The 23,540-nt window shown below is 50.5% G+C and overlaps 2 protein-coding genes across 4 annotated transcripts in view; both read left to right on the top strand.

Annotated features, from left to right (window-relative positions):
* Positions 1-4,769, top strand: part of EFHD1 (EF-hand domain family member D1) — a 31,183-nt gene extending 26,414 nt beyond the window's left edge. Inside the window, exon 4 of the mRNA XM_075529909.1 lies at positions 4,635-4,769. Within this exon, the coding sequence (XP_075386024.1) occupies positions 4,635-4,769 (135 nt within the window). The remainder of the gene's footprint in view (positions 1-4,634) is intronic.
* Positions 4,770-16,406: 11,637 nt separating this feature from the next.
* The window catches only part of GIGYF2 (GRB10 interacting GYF protein 2), a 105,480-nt gene continuing 98,346 nt past the window's right edge, over positions 16,407-23,540 (top strand). For 2 of the 3 annotated variants that reach the window (XM_075530348.1, XM_075530346.1), the window contains exons 1-2: positions 16,407-16,516; positions 20,994-21,059. The gene's annotated coding sequence lies outside the window, so the exon portion shown is untranslated. The remainder of the gene's footprint in view (positions 16,517-20,993; positions 21,060-23,540) is intronic. The other variant, XM_075530347.1, reaches the window with a different exon arrangement.

The raw sequence follows: 23,540 nt of genomic DNA, 5'->3' as shown, positions 1-23,540 counted from the left end.
AGAAAGGATAGCAATAAAGTTTCCGACGTGTTATGTTTGTAAGTCTGCCGGGACCAGACTCAAAGGCCGAGGGGGAGGTGTGGTATCTGGGTAATTACAGGCCCGGGTGCATAGTGGTGTGACGAATGGAGGGATCATTGGGTGGGGGCTGTAAAGGGGCTGACGCCTACCCGTGACAGATGTGTGCAGAGGGAGGACTCACCTTGTCATCAAGGGAGGAGGGCGGCGTGGCTGGCATGGGAACAGCCAGAGCAGAGGCTCTGAGGTGGTGGTGGCGGCGGGGGGCGGTGGCCTGATGCAGGGAGTGGGCGGGTGGGGCTGCTGACCAGGATGGTGAAGCCAAGATGGAAGCCCCAGATCAAAGAGCTGGCCAGCCTTGCCCACCTTTTGCCCCGGCCCTGTGTGTGTGTGTGGCCCGCTGGGGAGCGTGGCCCCGTGTGTCCAGCATGTTGCATTGTTGTTCGCTGTCTCGAGGCGATCCCGACAGGCGGTGACCCCATGTGTGCGGAGTAGAACTGTGCTCACAGAATTGTATGTGTGTGTGTGTGGGGGGGCGTTATATTGAGCCCTGGGCGAAGGTTCACAAACTGATCACCAGCGTTGCAGGTGACACACGTTTGGCTTCATCTCCTTCATTGCAATCCACGCAGGGCACCGTCGCGTCTTCCTTTCCAGCCCGCCTTCTTCCCCAACCCTTCCCTAACTGTAGTTGCCGGGAAATCACAAAGAGCCGGGCATTCTGAGGTGTGTGCGTCTCTCTCGTGTGACCTGTCTGTGGTTTGGCTGAAAATGGAGCCATGGGTATGTGTGTGTGTGTGTGTGGGGGGGTTGTCCATTCAGCTCCAGACCCGAGGGGTGACTGTGGACCAGTCTTGAGGGTGGGGTCCACCAGTCTCTATGTGACCAGCAAGCCTGGCCCCCTTCAACTTTGTGTTCTGTCCATGTTTTTCCCTATGGAGTGGCGAGCCTGGTCCACATCGTTGGGAGTAGAAGCCACGTACCACCCCGTTCTTCTAAATTCTGCAGTTTCTGAGGCTGCGACCTTTGAGAAGCCAGTTGCCAGGCACCTGTGGATTGGTCTGAACTGCCCAGTTTTTAGCTAACAGTGGACTCCGTACAGGAGCCCTGGTAGTGCAGTGGTTGGTTACGCGGTTGGCTGGGAAACACAAGGCCGGCAGTTTGAAACCACCAGCCTCTCCCAGGGAAGAATTACAGCCTCGGAAACCCACCCAGGCAGTTCGTTCTACCTTATTGTGAGTCGGAATTGACTCAGTGGCAGTGAGTTGAGTGTGGGGCTCCGTGGGCTGAACTGTGCCCACTCCAAATGCATACCACCTTATTTAGATGTGACCAAGATAGGAGTTGTTATGACATCCTACTTGGTTAGGGGAGCATCCCTGGAAGAGACAGAAAAGGATACGGGAAGAGCCATGTGATTGGAGCATGCTGCCACCCGCCAGGGGTGTCTGGGGCCACGAGAACCCGAGGGATGCCAGAACCCTGTAGATGCTTCCGTGGGAGGCTCTGTGATCCAGCCTCCCAGCTCCCAGCCAAAGGCGAGAACACAAATAAGCTTTTATCATCTGGGCCCACCCAGTGTGCGGTCACACATCCCAGCTGCCCCTGGTTAGCGGCCATCCAGTAGGTTCCAGCTCAGGGTGACCCGGACCCCACATGTGTCAGATTAGGACTCGGTTCTCAGTGGCTGGGTGTCTTGCATATGTTTTTTTTTTCTTTGTGTGATTATAAGAATGAAAGGGGAAAATATGTATGTATAAATAAAAGCAAAATAAAGTTTGTTTAAAAAGAAAAAGCCCCAAACAAACAAACAAAAACAAATTTCAATCACAGGTAGATCAAATAGGAAGGAAAATTAAAGAGTCAATTAGATATCCCAGAGACACTGGGTGGGTGACATTACGTTACCATTCATAAGTGGGTAAAACGAGATAAGAAAAGGCTTCTATGTGAATGAAGTGCCGATAAAACTTAACAGAAAAGAAAGTGCTTCTTCAGTGTGATACGGGAATCTTTGCATCCTCATCAACATCGAGGCCGCTGAGGAAGCAGCAATCTGTTAGGTAATGTAGTGTAAGCGTCGGACTAGGCAGACCCGTCAGTGGAATAGGATATGGAAAATCCTGGACGCGAGCCTTCCCGTGGGGGTTTTTGTCTGAACGCGAGCGGTTCCGTCAGTGAGGAGACGGACACCTGTAATAAACAGCATTGAGACCCTTGGCAAGGCCGCTTCAGGGAATGCCGCCACGCTCCTAGTGTAGTAGATGAATAAAAAGATGCACTTGGCCTAATGAGAGGGGACATGCGAACAAGACCAGAGACGACGAAGAAGGAAACAGGGAGACAGAGCCGTGGCCTCTGAAACCTGACGGACAACGAGGGACCAGGAAGGAGCTGCGTGGTCGGTCCCAGCTCACCTGTGCTACGACGCGAGGCGGCGTCGAGTTCCACCACCGGGAGAGGGTCCGTGGACAACACTTAGCAAAGGAGCACCAATGCCGGTGCTGTTGAACGCACCACGCGCATTGGAAGATAAATCCTACCGCCTGCGAGCAGGAGGGGCCTGTACGGGATACAAACGGGGAATTCATCAAAGAGGAAGTCGAACCACAGGCCAGGTTTGGGCTTTTTCTCCCCACCCTTTCATCAAAGGGAAATAAAACAGGCTGCCAGGTTTGTGTTTGTTTGCCTCTGCAGAAAGGAAAAGTTCCTAAGTCTGGGCAAGGTGGTAGGAACTGAGTATTTTCATTCTTGTTGGAAATAAATTGGAGCAGCTCGTTGGGAGAACAGTTTTGCAGTCTTTATTAAAATAATGTACGTACCCAATGCCTTGTTTTTTGAAATTTTGACCAAATTTTGATGATATGGAGGGAAAAAAAATCGGTATATCGCCAAGTTTGCAGAAGGCTATGAGGGACAGTGAAAGCTAAAATCCATCTGTTGGGTCCCCACCCCGTGGATGAACCCTTCGGTGACTGTCCTCTGACCGCTGACGGGATGGGACTGCAGAGTGGATTAGAGAGCACACAGAGGGAGGTAAAACGTAACACCATATCACTTATTTCCCCTTTTGACCCGTTTTAAATTTGTCCTCGTTTTGTGTTTGGCTCTCGCTTGGATTGAGGGTTTTCCGTGTGTTGCTGTTGAGTGTGGTGGTGTGATTGTCTTTCAATGAGATCCGGGAGAAGTCGGTCTGTAGAGACAGCCGCTAGACGAACCGCTTCTTAGAGTCATGGCAGGGGAGATGGGAAGCTAATAAAAAATGAGTATAACAATGAAGAAATTAAAAAAAAGGAATGAAGGAATTGCTCTAAAACTGACGGTGGGGATGCTTTACAATTCTTTTAAACATAGTTACATCTTTGAGTTGTATGGTATGTGAATTGAAAGTCAGTAAAACTCCCCCAAATTAAAAAAAAAATATTTTAAAAATTGGTGCCAGAATAACAGGATTGTAAGAAAAATGAAAAGAGAAAGAAGAAAGGTGTATGGTCTTTTCCTTGGTTTCCCTGAAATGAATGGCGCTCACAGCAGTGGCCGCAACGTGTCCTTTTGGGAAAGTAGCCCTAGAATGACGGATTTTGAGAGAGCAAAATGTCCCTTGGCGCTCCCGAGCCAACAGCAGAGGTATTCGGGGAGGAAACAGGACGTTGGAAAGATGCCCTGTGTCCCAGGCCCCGCTGTCGGCCGCTGTGACCCCAGGCCTCAGGGGAGTTTCCAGACTAAGCCAGGCCAGGAAGAAAGGCCTGGTCATCCTCTTCCAGAGCCAGCCTGTGGAAAACGCCCGTGGGTCACAGCAGAGTCACGCTCTACCTGAGAGTGCTGGGAGGTTGGCAGGCCGGAGGCTGGGAGACCCTCAAAACACCCAGCTCAGCAGTGAAACCCAACAGACGCTGTGCAAAAGGAGCCCCAGCGGTGGTGGCACTTTTGGGTAAGCAGGAGACTGCGAACCCCAAGGCTGGCGGTCCCAATCCACGAGTTGCTTGGCAGGAGATACAGGTGAGGAGGCTCTCTGTGCCCATCACGATTTATAGCAGCGCTTCTCAACCTGTGGGTCACGACCCCCAAAGGGGGTCGAACGACCCTTTCACAGGGGTCGCCCGATTCATAACAGCAGCAAAATGACATTTCTGCAGTAGCAATGAAAGTAATTTTATGGTTGGGGGTCCCCACCACACGAGGAACTGTATGAAAGGGTCGCAGCATGAAGGAGGTTGAGAAACCCTGTGTGGTGGGGTCTCTGAGTTGGCTGCACGTCACAGCACTGGGGAAGGGAGGGTCATGAGGATGGTGTAGGAGCTGGTCGCCCCGCATTCCTTTGTGCACGCTAGCCACAGTGTGGAGCGGACGCCAGGACTGCAAACAAGCACAGTTGGCTAAAAAAAGAGAGAAGTCAAGTAGAAAGACCAGCCTTAGATCGGGCCCTGTGTCAGCGGCAAAGAAAGTGGCCAGGCGCCCACAGGGATGAAACTGAAGGAAGACCGAGGGAAAGGAATCTTGGGTGAATAAGGGTCCTGCCCTCCCAGTTCGGTGGGCAAATGGCTGGTTGATTATTCCCCAACTGCCTCTTCTGCTCCCTTACTCAGCAGTGTGGTTGCCTTGCTCTGTCTCTGCAGGTCCAAGCCTTGTCGTCTGCCAGTAAGTTTGAAGCTGAATTGAAAGCCGAGCAGGAGGAGCGGAAGCGGGAGGAAGAGGAGAGGAGGGTCCGCCGGGCGGCATTCCGGGAGCTCAAGGCGGCTTTCAGTACATAGTCCTGCTGGCCTTGACCATGACCTTGGCCTCTGCCTACCGCGGTGCCTTAAAGATATGGCCCTGCCCCCTCACTTTATTGGGCCCTCCTTGCCCTCAACACCCATCCACTGTCCAGTGCAAACTATAGAGAGCTTTCTGTGGTAGCAGTCTGTCCTCTCCCCAGTGCCCGGACCACCCTTTGAAGGCCCTGGGAAGGAAGGCCAAGTGCCCTGCTCACCACTCTCCCGCCTCCTCCCACAGCCAGCGGTTGCCTCTCTGTGTCCACCTGGACTTTCTCCTTGTCCCTTTACCATTCTGCGTCCCAGAGTGGTGTGCTGAGCTCCCTTGTACAGTGACTCCTCTCTCGTGGTCCTCCCAGCAGACGGTGCAGAGTCCCGAGGGTGTGTGGTTTCAACCACACCCTGTCTTCTTGAAGAATTTTCTGCATTCCTTCCTCTTTGTTCCCCATTCACTGTTTTGGGGCTCTTGCTCAGCTCGCTGCTTTGGCCTCTCCTCTTCTTCAGTGTTGGTGGGCTTTAAGCTCCCACAAGAAGGAACCCGAAGTCGAGATAATGCGAAAGAGAGAAAACGTGAGGAGTTGGGTTCCTTCCCACCAGCCTTCCTCCCGTCCCTTCCGCCTCCCCCTTTGATATTTTCCCAATCTCATCACTTTTTTTTCTATCCTTAACTCCTGTGAGACTTAACGATAAGCGTGAAAGAGTAGAATTAACATTAAGTAGAAAAATGCTCGCTCAATTCCAATTCTACACCAGTTATAGTCTAGTCGAACTCTGATGTCCCAAAGGGACAAGCCCAGGGCCTTCCCAAACCTGGAAAGCAATGGCCATGGCCATTATCTAGCCAACTTCCAACGTCTGCTCCAACGTTTTCAGGAGACAATCTCCTTAGCTCCACTATTCAAAGAAACAAACCAACCAAGGAAAAAAAGCGTGGCATTGTAAGCTCTTGGCTTTGGTCACAGATACCAGGGGTTTGCTGTCTTCTCAAGAAAAACAATTTCTCAAGTCATATTTACTCTCTTTTGTAGCTTCTGTCTTTTCAATAAAGGAAAGCTCTACCTTGCAGCTGCTTCTTGTTAAATAAACTATCATCTCACACTGGTGCGTGCCTTGTCATCTTTGAATTGGGGGAGAGAGGGGCGTGTGTTCTTCAGGGTCACTGCAAGCCTTGCCCTTGTTGGCTACGTAGAGTTGGCTCCCGCTCAAAGTGACCGTGTGTGTAACAGAATGAGAGCGTGGCCCAGTCCTGGGCCTTGTTGCCACCACTGACACAGCATGTTATTGGGGGTCGGCAATATCCTCAAAGTAAGCAAGGACACCATTCTCAATTCTAAGGACCATTCTGGCTTGACTTCTTCCAAGACAGACTTGTTCACTCTCGGGGTGGTCAACAGCATAATGCTTTCACGCACTGTTATACTGGACCCTCCGTGACATGCACACATGGAGAGAGCGAGAGAGAAATGTGCATCTGGAAAGCGGCTCACATGGTTACAGAAGTGGTTACGTATGGTCATGTTAATGTTCAGATGTTAAACTGGAGGCTGCAGGGGCTGACGAACCAAGAGGGAGGAAGGCTACAGGCTTGTGATTGCAGAATCCAACCAATCTAAAGTCAGCAGGTCAGATAGACGGCAGACTTCCCGATGGCTCTCAGGGTTGACAGACAATCGGATGGGCTAGATCCCACAAGAAGCAAAGATGATCTCCATAGAGTCTACTCCTAGCAATAGGCTCCACCCCGGAGGAAACTTCATCAGGGCTGTGACCCGAAACTTCATCAGGTACGGGGTTGCATTCCACCCTAATCTTAAAATTGATCAGCTGCTCAATCAACAGCTGCCCTTATGGAGTCAATCACGGTAGGTCACATCATGGATTAGTCGCCTTAACTGCAAAACCACCAAGAATCGTGATCCAGCCAAAGTGACACAAAGCTATCTCAGGTGCCCAGGATTGACCGCACCACAGCCGGATGCACCTCAGTCCTCAAAATGACCATTTTGCTTTTTAAGATTTTAAAGCCTTTTGTAGCTTATTTTCCCATTGAAATGCATCATTTTATGCTTTGCTGCTTCTGTGGGCATTGATTGTGGAGCCAGGTAAAATGAAATCACTGACAACTTTAATATTGTCTCTGCTTATCACGCAATTGCTTATTGGTCTGCTACCAAGACCCTGGACAGTTCGGAGCTGCCAGGAAAGGACTGGTTTCCACCTGGCATTCAGCGCCCTGAGGCTGTAAGCTGCTCAGCTCTAACCACCAAAGCGATGGCTCTGGGCTTCAAGTAGCATCAGTCGCTGCGGAATAGCTTTCGCCTCCCAGAACCTTTGTGATGCTGCTGATGAGGCCCATGACCCCTCCGTCCCACATGGAATTCCAGCGGAACTGCTGCCTGAGTGAAATCTGCACTTCTCAGAGAACATCTTTATTAAGTCTTCAATCCGACTTTTTCCCCAACAGTTTTTTAAAAAATTTTTTCCCCCAACAGTTTTATTGGCAAATAATTTACATATTGTATAATTCAATAAGTCGATCGTACCAAGGAAAATTGTATCACCCTGTTAGATCTCTCGGGGGAGAGATATACTTCGGTCCTTAGCGCTGTGTGAGGAAGAATTTTGTGATCCAAGTGGGTTTATATAGAGAAAAGTAGCAGTTTCAGGTCCTACAGTAAATGGAACACAAGCCAGACAGAGTCCGTGGCACAGTTGCGGGCCCAGTTGTGCTATGTTGTGTGGCCTGCTGGGAAAGAGCCCGGAGCAAAACCTCTGGCCTTTTCAGGGGCCCGTTGGGAGGCGTGGTCGACAATACTGGTCAACCCCATTGGCTGCATCAAATTCACCTGGCTTAGATGGGCCAATCCAGGTGTGAACGCCTACCTAGGTGTCCACCCCTTCCTGGCCAGAAGCTCTAACCTCTGACCATGCACAATGGATGCCCCAAGTCCTTATGCTAGCTACCTAACAACCCTACATCATTTTTTTTTAACATTCCCCCTCCCATGGTTAAATCACCTCCAAGGTAAGTTATGCAAGCACAATCCATTCTGGGGCTCCACTCTCCCCAATCACGTCTTCACCATCCACCCCTTTACCCTCCCCATTATCTACAACCCCCACCCCATCCCTGCATTCTCTATAATCCCTTGTATCAGTTACTCTTGTTATGCATCCACTCCTCTGCTTCACAGCTGCGGCACCCAATAGAAAACAATAAAAACCGAATTTCCTCCTTGGCGGCCAAAGACACCTCTCCTCTCTTTCTCTCTCCCTCTCCCCTCCCCCTTCCCCTCTCCCTCTGCCTCTCCCTCTCCTTCTCCTTCTCTCCCTCCCCCCTCTCTTTCCACCCCCTCCCCTTCTCTCTCTCCCCCTCTCTCTGTCCCCCCTCACTCACTCTCTCTCCTACTCCCTGGGAGACATTGCAGAAAAAAAAAAAAAAGAAAACAATAAAAACCAAAAATGTGCTAAGGTGGTAAGGTTAAAAACACCATGGTAAAAAACAAAAAAACATAATGGTATACAATGATACAAACAATATGCAAGAAAACAAAATAATGCAGACATATATACTAAATTTGGAAAACAGTAAGAGATAATTGCACCCAGAACATGTTCCAATCCTGTCTATCTGGCCAAGTATCAATGTCGATCCAGCATAATGACGATCACAATGGTCTTTGCTTGTTAGTAAGGCTGTTTGAGACTCTTGCCTGTGGTTGGAGTGGATCTGCCAGTGGCTCAGCCTGACTAGATATTCTGCATTGGGTTTTGGGCTCCCACTGTGCCCCATCATCCTCCACAAATTGGGTATTCATAAATTTTTTCTCTGATGCTTCTCACCATGTTCAAAATTTGTAATTGCTGTCTCTGGATCACACAGGCTGGTGTGCTTCTCTGTGAACTTAGTTGACTACTTCTCACTTAAATGGCTGTTTGTTGGAATACAAGCCTTTAAGACCCCAGACACTACTCTGCTTGATAGCCGGGCACCATCTGCTTTTCTCACCACGCTTTGCTGTAGCACCCTTATCTTCAGCGATCATTTCATGAAGGTGAGTATGGAGCAGGGTCATGGTGTAAGAACTAATTGTTCTTAAGTTGGAGCTAGGATTTAGCTCCATTCCTGGATCTCTTTTAAAAGTTATTGTAACTTGGAAGCAAACATGTATGTCATATCCTTCTGTAATTCACTCATGTCAAACATAATTGTGTAATTTCTTCCATAATCTTGCATTGTTTTCCAAAACATACTTTTCCTTTCTGGACTTCTTGACATCAACTCCCTCTTGCTAAGAGAATACTTTTAGCTCCCTGGGAGGATCTTTGTTTCTGCCCAAACTCAGGGCCTAGGAGCCTCAGGCCTGATTGTACCAGGATGGTTACCTTCCAATCTCTGCTGCCAGCAATTCAGGGGACATAACTACCATCGAGTCAGTTCCAACCCATAACAACCCTATGAAATGAAACACTGCCCGGTCCTGTGCCATCTCCACAATTGTTTCCATGCCTGAGCCCACTGCTGGAGCTACTGTGCCAATCCATCTCAGTGAGAGCCTTTCTCTTTTTTTGCTGCCCCTCCGCTTGGCCAAGCATGATGTCCTTCTCCAGGGACTGGCCCCTCCTGACATGTTCAAAGTATTTAAGACGAAGTCTTGCCATCCTTGCTTCTAAGGGACACTGTGGCCATACTTCTTCCAAGACAGATTGCTTTGTCCATTTGGCAGTCCACGGTACTTTAATATTCTTCTTCAGCACCACCATCCAAATACAATGATTCTTCTCAGGTCTTCCTTACTCAGTGTCCAACTTCCATATGCATATGTGGCAACTGAAAAATAACACGGCTTGGTCAGGGGCACCTTTATCCTCAAAGTAACACACTTGTTTTCAATGCTCGAAAGAGGTCTGTGCAGCAGATTTACCTAAAGCAACAAGTCTTTGGATCTCTTGACTGGTGTTTTCATGACCATCGTGGATCCAAGCAAGACCAAACCCTCGACAATTTCAGCCTTTGCTCCATTTCTCATGATGTCACCTAGTGGTCCACATGTGAAGATTTTGGCCTGATTCATAGAGACCTTCAAAAATCTGCCCCTTGGATTTTCTGAGAGGTCAACTCTTTCCGGGAGTAGGCGGCCTCATCTTTCTTCCTGGGAGCTTCTGGTGGGCTCCAAGTGTTGGGGTCAGCAGCTCAGTACACACAGCCCAGTCCTCCACCTCGAGGTGGAAAAAGGACAACACGGAGGTCTTCTCCAGCCGTCATCTCTGGAAATGGAGGCCTGTGTAGGGGTATGAAGTCTTGGTGTCTTGGTGCAAAGGAGCGAAATGAAGCACAAAAGGCTGATGGCGAAAGGAGCCGCTGTGAGCCAGGCAACTATAAAGGCATGTGATCGAATTGCTTTTGGTTACAAAGTCCTGCAGATGCTGTGCCTGTTCGGTAGGCTAGCGCAGGGCTGGGACGTCCACTAACACATGCCCATTGGTCCGAGCTGTGGAAACAAAGGCGTGGCATCTGGATTGGCCCACCTAGGCCAGGTGAATTCAATTCGATAATGGGGTCGACCAGGGGTCGTCCACCATGCCTCTCCGGAATCACTGAAAAGGCAGGAGCCAGAGTGCAGCTCTTGGCTCACCGCTCGAAGGTCCTGGGTTCTGTTCACCTCCTGTTCCAGATCGTATCCATCCTGCTTCCCCTTCTGACTTTCCAAGTGACGTGCTCCAGGGACTCAATTCTTAGCCTTTCCTGGAAAGAGGCTCAGGCCTCTGGTCCTGGTTTCCTCTGCTTGGCCCTTCCTCCTACCCCTTGGCCAATGACAACACTGGCTTGTATTCAGCTCAGAAGTTACCTTCAGGGAACTTTCTGGTTATCTCCAGCTGATGCCTCCAGGCTAGGTGCGCTGCTCCTTCCCAGAATTCAGCCTCACACATCACCCAAGGAGCAGCTGCTGTGTTCAGTGCACAGTTCTTTTGGGTCACAGCCCAATGCTTAGTCATTGTGCTACCAGGTCTCCTGACACCCAAAGCTCAATGCCCTGCTGTAGCCCAGCACAATGCTTGCCGGGAACAGGCATTCTTTATGTTGATTTCACAGAGATGCAAGGGAAGAGGCGAGCCTCCAATACCGGTACCAGGAACCTTCTAAACGCCTGGGCAGAAGATGTTGACCTGAAGAGACAGCTCTGCAATGGAAGACGTTTGCTGTCATGGGACGTCCTTGTTGCTGGTGGAGGAATGAGTCCCCTCCCAGGAGGTGCAGGGAGAGGAAAGCCGTTTGCCATTGCCCTGGAGGTTGTGGGTGGTGTGATTTGGAGTTAATTATGGGGCCATTCGCTGGGCTTGCTAACCACAACGCCAACAATTCAAAACTATCAACCGCTCCGTGGGAGAAGGAAGAGACTTTCTACCCTTGTCCAGATTTCCTGTCTCGGAAACCTACAGGGGCAGTTCTGCTCTGGTCCGTAGAGCTGCTACGAGTTAGAACAGACTTGATGGCAGTGAGTTTGGATTTTTGGTTTAGCTCACGTAACCTCATTGAGTCTCGGTTTCCTTTCTCGTAAATGGGGCTGGTGGTCACCTATGGGGGGGTGTCAGTTTCCTTTTAGTGCTCAGGACATGTGAGTCCCCTCTCTGCCTTTCGCCCTCCACCATGACACCGTGCATCTTCAAAGTCAGAGTCAAGAAGTCCAGGCCAGGCCTGGTGGAGGGCACAGAGGTGGTCAAGACAGGACCCATGCCCATGACATCAGGACCCTTCCAAGCAAAGGCTCAGGGCTCCCTCTTGAAAAGACAGGGTGTCCACCTACCATACTTATCCTGCTGGACGTGGCCCTGCTGCTGCTTTGGCCCGGACGCGGAGAGCCCTCACGCAGCCCCTCTGTTCTTTGCCTTCCCCAGCCAGCCCAAAGGGGTCTTGGTGGCACTTTGGGCTGAGCAACGAACGGGCTGCTCACCGCAAGATCTGTGGTTTGAACCCTACCGCTCGGCGGCAGAACGATCAGACAGCCTGCAGGGAGATTTCCGCTAACCCTCCTTGTCACCTGTCCCACCCCTTGCAGCCCCCCAAAGCTGCTAGCCCTAAAGGTCTGACCATGTGACCCATGACCCTGCATCTGTGGACTGACCCCTGCTTTTTGCTAATGCTACCTATTCGCCAAGTCACAGTTTGGCCGCAGCCCTGCGCCCCTAAACAGGCTGTCCCAGAACTGAGGGTTCATAGCCACCCTCTAAGTCCTGTGGGGCAGTGGCGTGGTGTCTTCCTTTATCTAGTTCTGGCACGACAGAAATAGACACATGGCTGGCTTTCACCAGCAGACATTTCTGGTCTCACAGTTTGGGGAGCAAGAAGTCAAATTGAGGGCGCTGGCCTTAGGTCGGCTTTGGGAAGGTCCGTTCCCGTCGGCTTCTGTTTCCGGGTTCGGGGAAGCTCTCCATGCAGTTGGGCATCTCTTGCGCCACCCAGCTTTGCTTACGTAATCGGTTCCTTTTCTGTCTGGTAAGAGAGTGACTGGGGTCCACCTTCCAGGAAGGCTTCCTCATTAACGTCACATTGACAACTCATTGCCAAATAGGATTTTAACCACCAGCATCAAAAAACTAGATCCAAACGAAATTCTGGCTCCCAGCAACACTTCAGGACCAAGCAGAACTGCCTGGTAGGGTTTCCTCGGCTGGAACCGCTACCGGAACAGCTTGTCCCTGCTTTATCTCTCGGAGTGGCTGGTGGTTCAGATAAACCACCTTTTGGTTAGCAGCCAATTAACTACTTAACCATGTATCATCAAGGCTCCTTGAATACTATTAGGGAGCCATGAAAGGCCTTCATGTCCCTGGTGAGATTTAGTCCCAGGTGTTATTTCCATAGACGCTGATATACATGGGGCTGTTCCCCTAATGTTTCCTTGCTGGTATATAGACACCCTACCAATTTTTGCTTGTACCATGAGACTTGGCTAAATTTCTCTATCAGCTCTAGAAGTTTTCTTGTGGACACTTTGGAATTTTCTTTCTTCAAAACCATTTTATTGGGGGCTCGTGCAACTCTAATCACAATCCACACATCCATTTTGTACTTTTTCTACTTGAGCCCTTGGTATCATCGGCTCCTCATTTTCCCCTTTGTTCCGTTAGGTGGTGTATTACATTGACTGATTTTCTAATGTCGAGCCATTCCTGTATTCCTGAATAAATCCCAGTTGGTCATAATGTATGACTCTTTTAATCAGCTGCTGGATCCTGTTTCCTAATACTTCGTTCAGAAGTCTTACAACTACATCCAGAAGAGATACTGGCCTGTGCTGGCCTTTTCTTATGCATCGTCTGATTTAGGCACGAGCCCTATGCTTGCTTCCCAGAAGGAATCAGGAAGTACCCTTCCCTTCTCTATTTTTTGGAGGTGTTTAGATACTATGCGTCATTTCTTCTCTACATGTTTGGTAGAATTCCCCAGTGGAGCCATCTGGTCCAGGACTTCTGTATGTTGGAAGGATTTTGGTCACTAGTCCCATCTCTTCTCTTGCCGTGAGACGATTGAGGCTTTTATTTTCTCTTGAGTCAGTTTGGAGAGGGACAGCAAACAGCCCTGTGGTTGCCAGGGCCTCAGGGTTGGAATAGGGTTTTCCGTGGCCAATGGGATTGTCGGGTATGTTGATTTTAGTGGTATTCACGCATCTTTATGCTTTTGTCAAAACTTGTAGAAGGATGCATCATAAAAGCTGAGTGTACTGTGTAGAAATCACCCCGCACACATTGGTGAGCTAGTGATTGAATTGCATCTCCATGAAAGGCCTGTTGTGAATGCCTACAGTTACAATACCACTTGGGAATGGATTGTCTTTGTTATGTTAATGTGCAGGATTAGTGGAGGATGTGTTCTGAGTCTACCTCTTCTGAGACAGAGATTAAATACGCAGAGATGTAGAAGCTAGATGCCAAATCACATGGACATCTTCAAGGAACCAGGAACAGGAGCTGGGGAGACAAGGACTTTCCCGAGTGGACAGAGAAAGCCTTGCCCTAGACCTGGTGTCCTGAATTTGAACTCCTAGCTTCCCAGAGGGTGAGACCCATACAATTCCGTTTCTTCAGTCCATGTACTTGTGGACGTTCTTGTGATGACAACTTGGCTGAAGTAGCATAACCTTCAGGACCTGGCAGCTCCCATGAGGAGGAGAGGGCAACCCCTCCCTCTCTCCCTTTTCTCACGGTTCCAAAGGCTTTCTCCAGGATCACAAAGGAGAACGTGAGTCCAGCTCTTAATGAAGTCATTGCTACATAAGACTCACTGTCATCAAGTAGTCGCTCCTGATCCAAAGCAATCTTATCAACTTGGTTTTCAAGGTTGATAAGTCATTACGGAAACAGATGACCTCGACTCTCTCTCAAGGAGTGGCTGGCACCTTTGAACTTTCAACCTTGTAGTTAGCTGCCCATTACTTCCCTGATAGTGCTACTGGGGCTCCGGTTGCTACATAACAACTATTATTATTGTTTTACAAATAACAGTGGATGGGGGAGGGGAGAAAACGGGAGGGAGCTGCTATCAGGAGTTTAAGAAGAATGAAAATGTTTTGAAACCGATGGTGGCAGCAATTGTATGATCATTGCATGATCTAATGGAATTATGAATTGTTGCAACATCTGTGAAAGCTCCCAATAAAATGATAAAAACAAAAACAAACAAAACAGTTGCAAGGACAAGCCTTTTGGTCTGTTGGAGGGGATTTTAAAAAGCTTCCCAGAGGCAGTAACATATGCCTTAGGCTTTTACAGTTGACCGTGGTAAGTGCAGGGTAGGGAGAGGTGGAGTCATGAGGGAGGGAGGGAAGAAACAGCAGGTCAAAAATGTTTGAAGAGCCTCAAATAGGGGCTTAGCAAGAGTCCTGTATTCTTGGGGGAGGTGAGAGGGAGGGCAAGGCATGGATGACAGTCACCTGGAGAGTTTAGCTCCATGGGATTGCGAAGCGTGTGCATCTTCAACAGGTGATTTAGACATCGATGCCCTATGGACCACACCTTGAGGGACAGGCATAAATGTCAAGGGGAGGTGGTGTCTGAGAAAGTAAGGCGGGGTCAATCGTGTGGAAGAGAGGGCACCGCTAAAGTTGATTTGAGAATTTGGAAAATACCTGCAGCTTGAGATGTCCTCAGGGGGAATTGGTAGGTGGATAGATAAGAGGACTAAGGGAACAGGAAAGCAGTAAAGTATCTGAAGGGGGAAATGGAGTGTTGAATGTGAATTTTGGGAAAACTCTTGAGCATTTCTTTAAAGTTCAAGAGAAGGATCTTGCTTTTGCAAGGTAGACAGTGATTGGAGATCTAGAAGAAGGGAGTCTAGGGTCGAATGGTCAGATTTAGCAAGTGAAAATACAAGACCCCCAGTGAAACTTGAATTCAGAGCACAAGAGTGTGTCCCATATATTTCTCCCTCCAAAAATCCATTGCCATTTACTTGATTCCACTGCTCAGTGACCCTCATCTGGTGGGCCTGGAACCATCAACCTTGTGGTTAGCACTCCACTGTCTAACCCACAATTAGACTGACTCTGAATGTACAGGTGATCCTTTCATTAAAAAAAGGTTGAAATTATTGACTGTTTGAATTGCAAATTGGAGTCATGTTTCAATTAGAGAGCCCCAAATGTGCTGAAGATTGTCATAGAAACACGGCCAGAACGGTGGTGTTGGTGTTTTTGTTCTTTTTTAACTTTTATTTTTAACTGGCAGTTAATACATATATCATTCCATAGTTCAATCACATCAAGCAGCATTGTCCAATTGCTACCACACCATCCGCTTCCAAACATTCTTTTCTTTTCTGGTCTCCTTGACACGTCTCCCTTTTCCGCCCACTCTACCCCTGCCCCCACCTCCACAGGTGATTCTTACAGGTGTCAGGATATGTTTGTGCATGTATTAAGAAGCACCAGGGGGATTGTGCTAAATTGTAGCTTCTGATTGGGTCTATGTGGGTGGAAAGGAAACGTCTCAGCAGGGGTCGAACCGAAATGAACCGGTTTGATGCTCTGCTGGCAACCCCAGAGCAGGAGAGAGAGCAGGAGAGATTGCTGGGCAAAGGGCTAAGCGTTCGATGTTGAAGTGGCACTCAGCTTCCAGGCCTCCCGATGGGCTTCTGGCTCCACTGTGAACAAGCAGAGAGACTGATAGGAATTTCCACGCTGGTCGCTTCCAACCACACACGAGGATCGCACCCAGGCAGAAAAAGTGAACTTTGAGGTGGGCTAGGAGACCCAAGTACCAGAAGCCTCAGGGCTGGACAGAAAGCTCTGGGAAAGTTCTAGTTTGGAAAATCTGCAGAGCTTTTAAAACTGAACACGGGCCCTGGATTGGGTGCACAGGCTAGTGAGTCACCGGGTGCCTGGCGCGGGGCCAATTCTGGACACCAACTCTACTCAACTCAAGGGCAGGCAGGGAGCTTCCGCCAAGGGCTCCAGCTGGCGCCCTCCACTGCGCCTGCGCCCGGCCGTGGCCCCGCCCTGCTCAGCTTGACATCCGGGTCTCGGGCAGGGGCGTGTCCCGGGAGAGGGGCGGGAGACCGAGGAAAGGAAGGATGTCGTGGGAGGCTGGGCAAGTGGGGAAAGGGAAGCGAGGCAGGGGCGGGGGCGGGGCAGGGGGCGTGGCGGAGCGCGCGGTGTCACGTGACGTGCGTGGCGACGTGTCGGCCATCTTGTGTTGTTGAGGCTGAAGACTGACTTGGGTTCTGAGAGACTCCCTGTCCTGGACCGCAGGTAACCAGCGACTCCTTCTCACTCCCCTGCCCGGCTCCGCTCCGCGCCCCAGCCCCGCCGCCGCCCCCCGGGCCGTCCGGGCCCTCCGGCCGCGCTCGCGTCCCCGTCCGCTCCGGCCCGAGCCGGCCCCGCCGCATGGACTCCCACAGGCCGCCCGGCAGCGGCCGGCGCGGAGCGTCAGGCGAGGGGACAGGTCAGGTGCGGGGCCGCAGCCAGCCTCCGCCCGGGCGCCGAGCACGCCGGGCCGGGGCGCGCCTTGGCCGCGGGGATCCGGGGAGCTCCGCGCCCGGGCGGGGGGTGGGGGCGCCCGGCGGCATGGCGGGGGGAGCGAGGCCGGGGAGCGGACGGTGGGCTGGGCAGTGTCAGGCCAGCTCGGTCACGGGCAGCGGGCTCGCCGCCTGCTACCTGCTCGCCGCGGGCCGGCCACCCGCCCGGCCTCGGGGCGCCCCGGGAACAGCTGCCGCGGCCGACAGCTGCTCGCGCCGGCCCTCCTTGCCCACACCTGGCCCTCCTCCCGGAGCAGCTGGACCGGGCGCCTCCCTCCGCGGCCAGAGCGCCGGGGCAGGGGCAGGCCCGAGGCCAGGTGGCGGCGCGATCGGGACCTGGGAGCCAGGTGGAGGAAGCAGCGCCCGGGGCCGCCGGGAGCGACCCGCCGGTTGAAATGGGCGGCCGCCCCGTGTCAGCAGTTTCCCACAAGCGCTCCCGGCACTCCCGCTTTCTGGCCGAGACAGGCGCGTCGCGGGCGACCTGGGCAAGGGGGCCCGAGCGGAGCCGGGTGTGTGCCCGGTTCTGGGGAGCAGTCCCACTGCTGTGCGTTCCGCCGCCCCGGCTGACATAGCCCTTTTGTCCAAGGCCTTCCCCAGGGGCGGTGGTAGGTCCGTGTGTCGGGGTCACTTGCCCGGAATTGAGGAAGGGCTTAGGCGCCGCGGCGGACCCTCAAGCCCGGGCGGCCCGGACTCCCCGGTTTTGTCCAGGACACCGCTTCTTCCCTTAGGTTCTTCAGCCGACTGCAGGGACTTCTTCGACTCAAAGGGACCCTGTGACAGCCTCTCCTCCCTATGTCCACTTTCGGCCCCCCCAGACCTCAGCGGCGCTGGCCATTTTGCTGGGCACGCACAAGCTTCTCGCCTGCCTGCCGGCATGTGTTTGATGTGTTTTACAAGTTGAGTGTAGCAGTCCTCACTCGGAGTGGACACACTGGAATATACACTTTTCTGTTACATCAGCGGTGGACATCAGAAGAGGAGGCTAGGGAAAGGGGGCTGGCTGGATGGAGAAGTGACCTGGGCCTGAATGCTCGTTACTCTCTCCTTTGCCCTGCCGTTCCACAGGGGCTTCCTTCTGGAGGACAGTGTGGTGGGGAAGGAACCTCACCTGTCCAGTTCATCTACCATCCATCCATTCATTCATTCATTCATTCATTCTTGTGTTCCTTTATTGGACACACAGTGGCCACCTACTACACCCTTGCACATTGGGAGCCAAACACTCCAAATCGCTGTCTGCCCCAGAGCTCATTTCTAGGCAAATGACTCTTTAACACGTGCAGAGCAGGGGTAAGTGGAGTAGGAAATGGGCCTACCTGGGAGTGGAGTGTGACTTTGCAGGGAAGGCCTGATGGGAACAGGAAGGTGCTAGTCCTTTGGCTGTCTGGCTTGCAGTGGGGAACAGCTCTGGTTAAGAGCTTGAGGTAAGCCAACAGTAAACTGAGGTGAGCCAGAAACTGCATGGAATTGGCTGGGGGGAGGGGGAAGTGAGGAGGCAGGTCTGTTTCCCTTACTGGTGCAGAGGAGTTCTTCAACGTCCTGGAATCTAGTTTACCTGATCTCTTAGAACTCTGAGAAAGGGAACCCACATTCAGGAAACACGGACCCACACTTTGCCATACTCTCTACTTCCCACCTTCCAATCCAGAAAGATTCAGGAGGCTCATGAAACTCAGGGCAGATTTCAGGAAATGATATGATCATTCTCAACAGTGAACATTCTTGAGTGATGGATGCTTAACTGCCTTGAGTTCTAAGAAAGTGGGGGGTGGGTGGGGGTGGCTGCTATTGTGAAAAATAAATTGTAAGGACATGATGAATTAACTACCTTGGAAGTTTAGACACAGGTAATGAAGGATAGAACCAAGAATAAAGATGGGATCAGTGTGTGAACTTGAGTTGCCTGTAATCTGGTTAGTAAGGAATTGGTTTTTGTGCTGACCAGCAGAGATTTAAATGCCTAGAACTTTGTGTTCCATTTTTTCCTTTCAGACTAGTTCTCTAATGAATGTGATACTTAGTATATTAAAAACAAAAAGATGACCCCTCCTCCCTGCTTTGTGTCAATGCCCTGTTTCAGTTTAATTCACTCAAGGAATGGAGTATTTTGGTTCTGAAATTTTTTTTTGCTGACAAGGCTGTATGTATGAAAATAGTTTGTCACCTGACTACCCCCAAAGCATGAGGAGGTGGGAATTCCAAATTTGGGGTCCAGGCACCCCATGTGGTAGTGGTAGTGATAGTGATGAGGTAGTGCTTTCACGAGAACCACCGTCCCACTTGGCTCCTCTATTGAGTATTTGAAATGACATTTCTAAGTTACAAGGTCTTTGATGTCATAGCAGCTCATCTATCCTCATGACTGCATTTTGCCCAGCGGTCTTGTTTGACTTTTTTTTGTTGCCCTGCTTCATGTGGGGCAGTGACTGCTGGTAGTGATGGCTGGGTGCAGATCTCTTCCCAGAGAAGACAGACAGAAGGCCTCGCCCTTTAACCCATATCCGTCTTCCACAGGATCTTCTCAGACTGGCTGGCTGGCGGACTGCAGGTGCTCAGGCCCCGCGAGTCCATTTCTGGTGCTCTGCTTGCTTCTCTTTCGTGGAGCCTGGAGGGAGACCAGTCTGCTTAGAGTGGCCCTCGAGCCTGTGTTGGTGATTACTGTGGATAATCCAGGGTGATGCCCACTTGCTGACAGTGAAGCAAGCATCTCAGTGGTCTCCAGTCGCAATTACTTCTTCTCTCCTCCCTCAGCCCCATGAATGTTTGTGCACACCGGATGATGAATAAAACCCTGATTTCTCTTCAGCTTTAACACCTCAGAGAATTACATCACTTTAAAAATAGTACCCCCGCTTTATATTACCCAGAGCTTCCTTATAGTTTGGCTCCTCTAATATTTCCTGACTGAAATTAGTAGTCTGCTCCCCCTCCCCCCAGTATCCTTAGATGAATGAGAAATAGACAAGATTAATTATACAGAAATGCAGGTTGAATTGATGCTTTGTTGAATTGCCCAAAGCTTTCTCTGAGGTCTTGGCAGAAAAGGAAAGAATACGCCTTTAAATGGCCAGATTTTAGTTGATAAAACTGTTCTAAAGTTTTCTTCCTGTCTGTTCTCCCTTCCCTCCCTCCCTCCCTTCCTCCTTCCCTCCCTCCCTCCCTCCCTCCTTTCCTCTGAGCTATGAAGTAGGAAACACAATTTCATAGTGCTTCTTACAGGGTTGTTGAACTTGAGCTTTGGTTAAACCTTCTAATGGGAGAACAGGCTCTTTTGAATGAATGCCAGAAAAGTTTGTTTTATGACAGGCTTCTCCCCACCTCCTTTCTTCTGCCCTTAAGAAAGGGCAGACCTTGAGTCTGGGCTTTAGTTGGGTGGTCCGGGTGTTGGAGCCTGGCTGCTTCCTAGCAGCATTGAGTCACGTGGGAAGTGGTCTTCGCCAGCTGCTCTCTGCTGTCTGTACGATCGCTACTTTTATTGTCACATCCTGGCTTTGGACGGTTTAGCAGCAGCATCCAGAGAAGCAAGCACCTGCTTTGTAGCAAGGCATCAACCACTTAGATAGGGAGGGCTTCAGTCCACTTCTTAGCACCTGAAATGTCTCCATCTTGTGGATCTTTCCGGAACTGCTTCACATCATAGCCTAACATACAGATTCTTTTGCAGCCTACAGCACACCTGGATCTTTACTCCTGGACCCACTGGTGGTCAGTGCCCAGCCTTCTGAGGGCTCAGTGATGAGTGATGATTTTTTGTGGGACACCCAGGGTTTTCCTGCGATGCTGGTCGCCTCCCTGACTGTCACACACACACGTTACTCATTGGCAGCTACTTCAGAATTCCCTGACCAGACCAACCAACCATTGCCGTCGAATCAGCTTCAATTTGTAGTGACCCTGTATAGACTGTAGAGGCTGTAAATCTTCACAGGAGCAGAAAACCTAATCTTTCTCTCTTGAAGTAGCTGTTGGGTTTGAATTGCTGATCTTTTGGTAGGCAGCCTGTCGTGTAACCCACTGTGCCACCAGGGCTCAGTCCCACCCACAGCCACTGCGAGAGGCCGACTGGACTGCCAGTGTGTCAACACAAGTGACCGACTGCTTTAACCAGAGGCGGGAGCCATTTCCTGTGCAAAGTAATCATGATTAGAGCTTGTGTTTACATGGCTTGGGAATTGCTTGGTGATTTACCTTTATAATTTTATTATTTACAGTGCTAAAAGGATCGGAACACCGTTGGCTCAGGCTTCCTGCTGTGACCCAGCAGAACTTTTGAGCAGGTGAGTGGGTGGGAAGCATAAAGCAGAGGGCAGCTGCCAACAGGTAGTTTTTGCTTTGAGGTTTCAGTCACTGGAAGGTTACTGTGGGGCAACAGGCAGCACATGAAAGTTTTCACTTTAGCCACTAAGAATACAATTCAGTGACCCAGGAGTTGCATACCCAGCGTCGTTTACCCTTCATGGACCTTTGTCCTCTTGTGTCACCTGGGTGACACCCCTCTGATGCCCCTCAGAGCCTTTAGGAAGCCTCAGCATGGCTCGCGCGCTGCATTGATCAGCTGGGTATTGGTATCTTAGATTGCCGTACAGGTTTTTTGGTGGGAAGGACTAGGAGCCTGTTGGGATGAAAGAGGAGGTTTAGCAGGAGAGGGTAGGGGGGACGGTCTAAGCAGTTTACTTCCTGTGGGACTGTGAGGGCAGCATTTAGGAGCCATGGTGGTCATGATCTTCTTGCCCAGCTGGCCAGATAGCATCTGTTGGGTCTTTTCCCCTTTTTGCTTTATCCTGTCTTAAGTCTGGCTGTGTCTCCTTGAATAAACACATGGAAGAAATTGGCTATCCCTGGGGCCACATATGAACTTGAGCTCTAACACTGTCAGCCAACTGCCAACTATTTCAGTGCCCACATTGCAGATTCCCGGGAGGGAAGCTTTGATGGAGCTTGGTCCCTTTCTCTGATCTCTGGTGTCATTATATGGCCTGAGGGCCAAGGTCGAGAAGAGCAAATGTACTTAGTGACAGATCCCGCTCCTGGTAGGGCAGGCCTCAAAGGAGGCATCGTTTGGGCAGTTCTAGGCAGATTCTGACAGGAGTTTCTAGTGGATTGCCTTTGGCTAGTCCTCTCTGGCTTACTGCTCTGCAGTTTCAATGGATGTGTCTTGGAGAGTTGGCCACTTGCTATCTGTCTTTTCTTGGACAAGGCCCAGAAAGTCTCACCAGCTATCTTGGAATTTTCTCGTGTACTTTGTAAACAAAAGGACTTGAGTATTCAGGCAAGCATCTGGGACCAATAGGGTTAGCAAATGAATATAGTAAATGAGAGGCTGAGTGTGGAAAATCTGAAGTGTGGCTATTTACTTCCCGTGGATTCTTTTTTTGTTGTTGACTGTTTGCTTTCTGAGCACATCTGTAGAGTGAAGCACCATTTGAGGATTAGGAGGCCATGTAGAATTTGAAGGTCAAGAGTTCGTGGACTTTGCATTCAGTTATTGGAGGAGGAAGCAACACGGGCCTTCAGAGTGGGGGAAGCATTAATGAGATGACGTGAACTTTAATAACATGTTTTTGTGTGAATCTAGGACTAGTAGATAATACTAGAGCAAGCATCTTTTAAGGAGTGTTTTAAAGGCAGGGGGTGTCAACATTTCTATGGAAAAATGAAACGAAAAGATCAATGGGGTTTCTCCACGACTTCTTTGAAGCCCCCTTGTAGGTCTTGGTTTTTGTCTGTGGCACGTGTGCATTTACTGACTTTGTTATATTAGTGTAGGTCTCTATTTTTGGGTCCAAAGCTTAGGAATCACACATGAACATGATGAAAAGTAGTAGTGACAGGTCGTGGACACTGTTGCTCTGGGAGACTTGTTCTCTCATGGTTTCTTCTGCCAGTTGCCACTGAATTCCTTTCTCAGATAGAAGGACCCTTTTTTCCTGCTGTGTGTTTTCTTCAGTCTGTGTGCCGAGGAGGGGCATATTCAGCATTCAGGACTTCATGAATTACATCGGTGCAATACTCCCCAGGCTCTGTGGAGCCCTCTCTGGAAGGCCTCCATTGGTTACCAGTCACCACGGCAATGCTGATGGCTCTGTGCTTCTCCGAGAATAGTTGACTGATTTTACTCTTAACCTTTTACCAAAAGGAGGTGGTGGTGCAGGGGGCATTTACATGGTGATCACCAGTAGCATTAGCCTTTCTTCTTATTAGGAGTCTTTGTGGCCATGTAGGATAAGCTTTGGGCTGATCACAAGGTTGGTAGTTCAAAACCCACCAGCTCTCCTGAGGGAGATGAGGCGCCCGTAAAGATGTATAGGCTCCAAAATCCTACGTAGGGTCGCTATGACTTGGAATTAACTTAGTGGCGGTGAGTTTGGTTAGTTTTTCTTCTAGTGACACTGTGGCCACTGCATTCTTTCATGAACAGAGACACAGCTCCTGTAATCCAGGTTGTGCAGGACCCTCCGAGTTCAGGTTGTCGATCCTGAGGGGGAGTGGGCACAAGGGCTGGTGGTAACATGGCTCAGGTGGGCTGGAGGTGGAGCTGTGTCAGCCATGTGTGACTGGGACCCTGCCAGGTTGATGGGTCAGGGAGCTGGATTCAAGTTTCAGAAACCCCTGGTCTTTCCCCATTGTTGATGGAGTTGCTGAGTGAGGGGAGGACACCAGCTCATCCCTTAGCTCTGCCCCACCACCTTGGTGTGTAGACAAGGTACTTAGAGGCTTGGAACCACAATTTCCTTACCCAAAACATTTGTCCCCTGGCC

This window comes from Tenrec ecaudatus, chromosome 13, assembly GCF_050624435.1.
Source record: "Tenrec ecaudatus isolate mTenEca1 chromosome 13, mTenEca1.hap1, whole genome shotgun sequence".
In the NCBI taxonomy this organism is placed as follows: Eukaryota; Metazoa; Chordata; class Mammalia; order Afrosoricida; family Tenrecidae; genus Tenrec; species Tenrec ecaudatus.
This window is presented reverse-complemented; position numbering and strand designations above follow the sequence as displayed.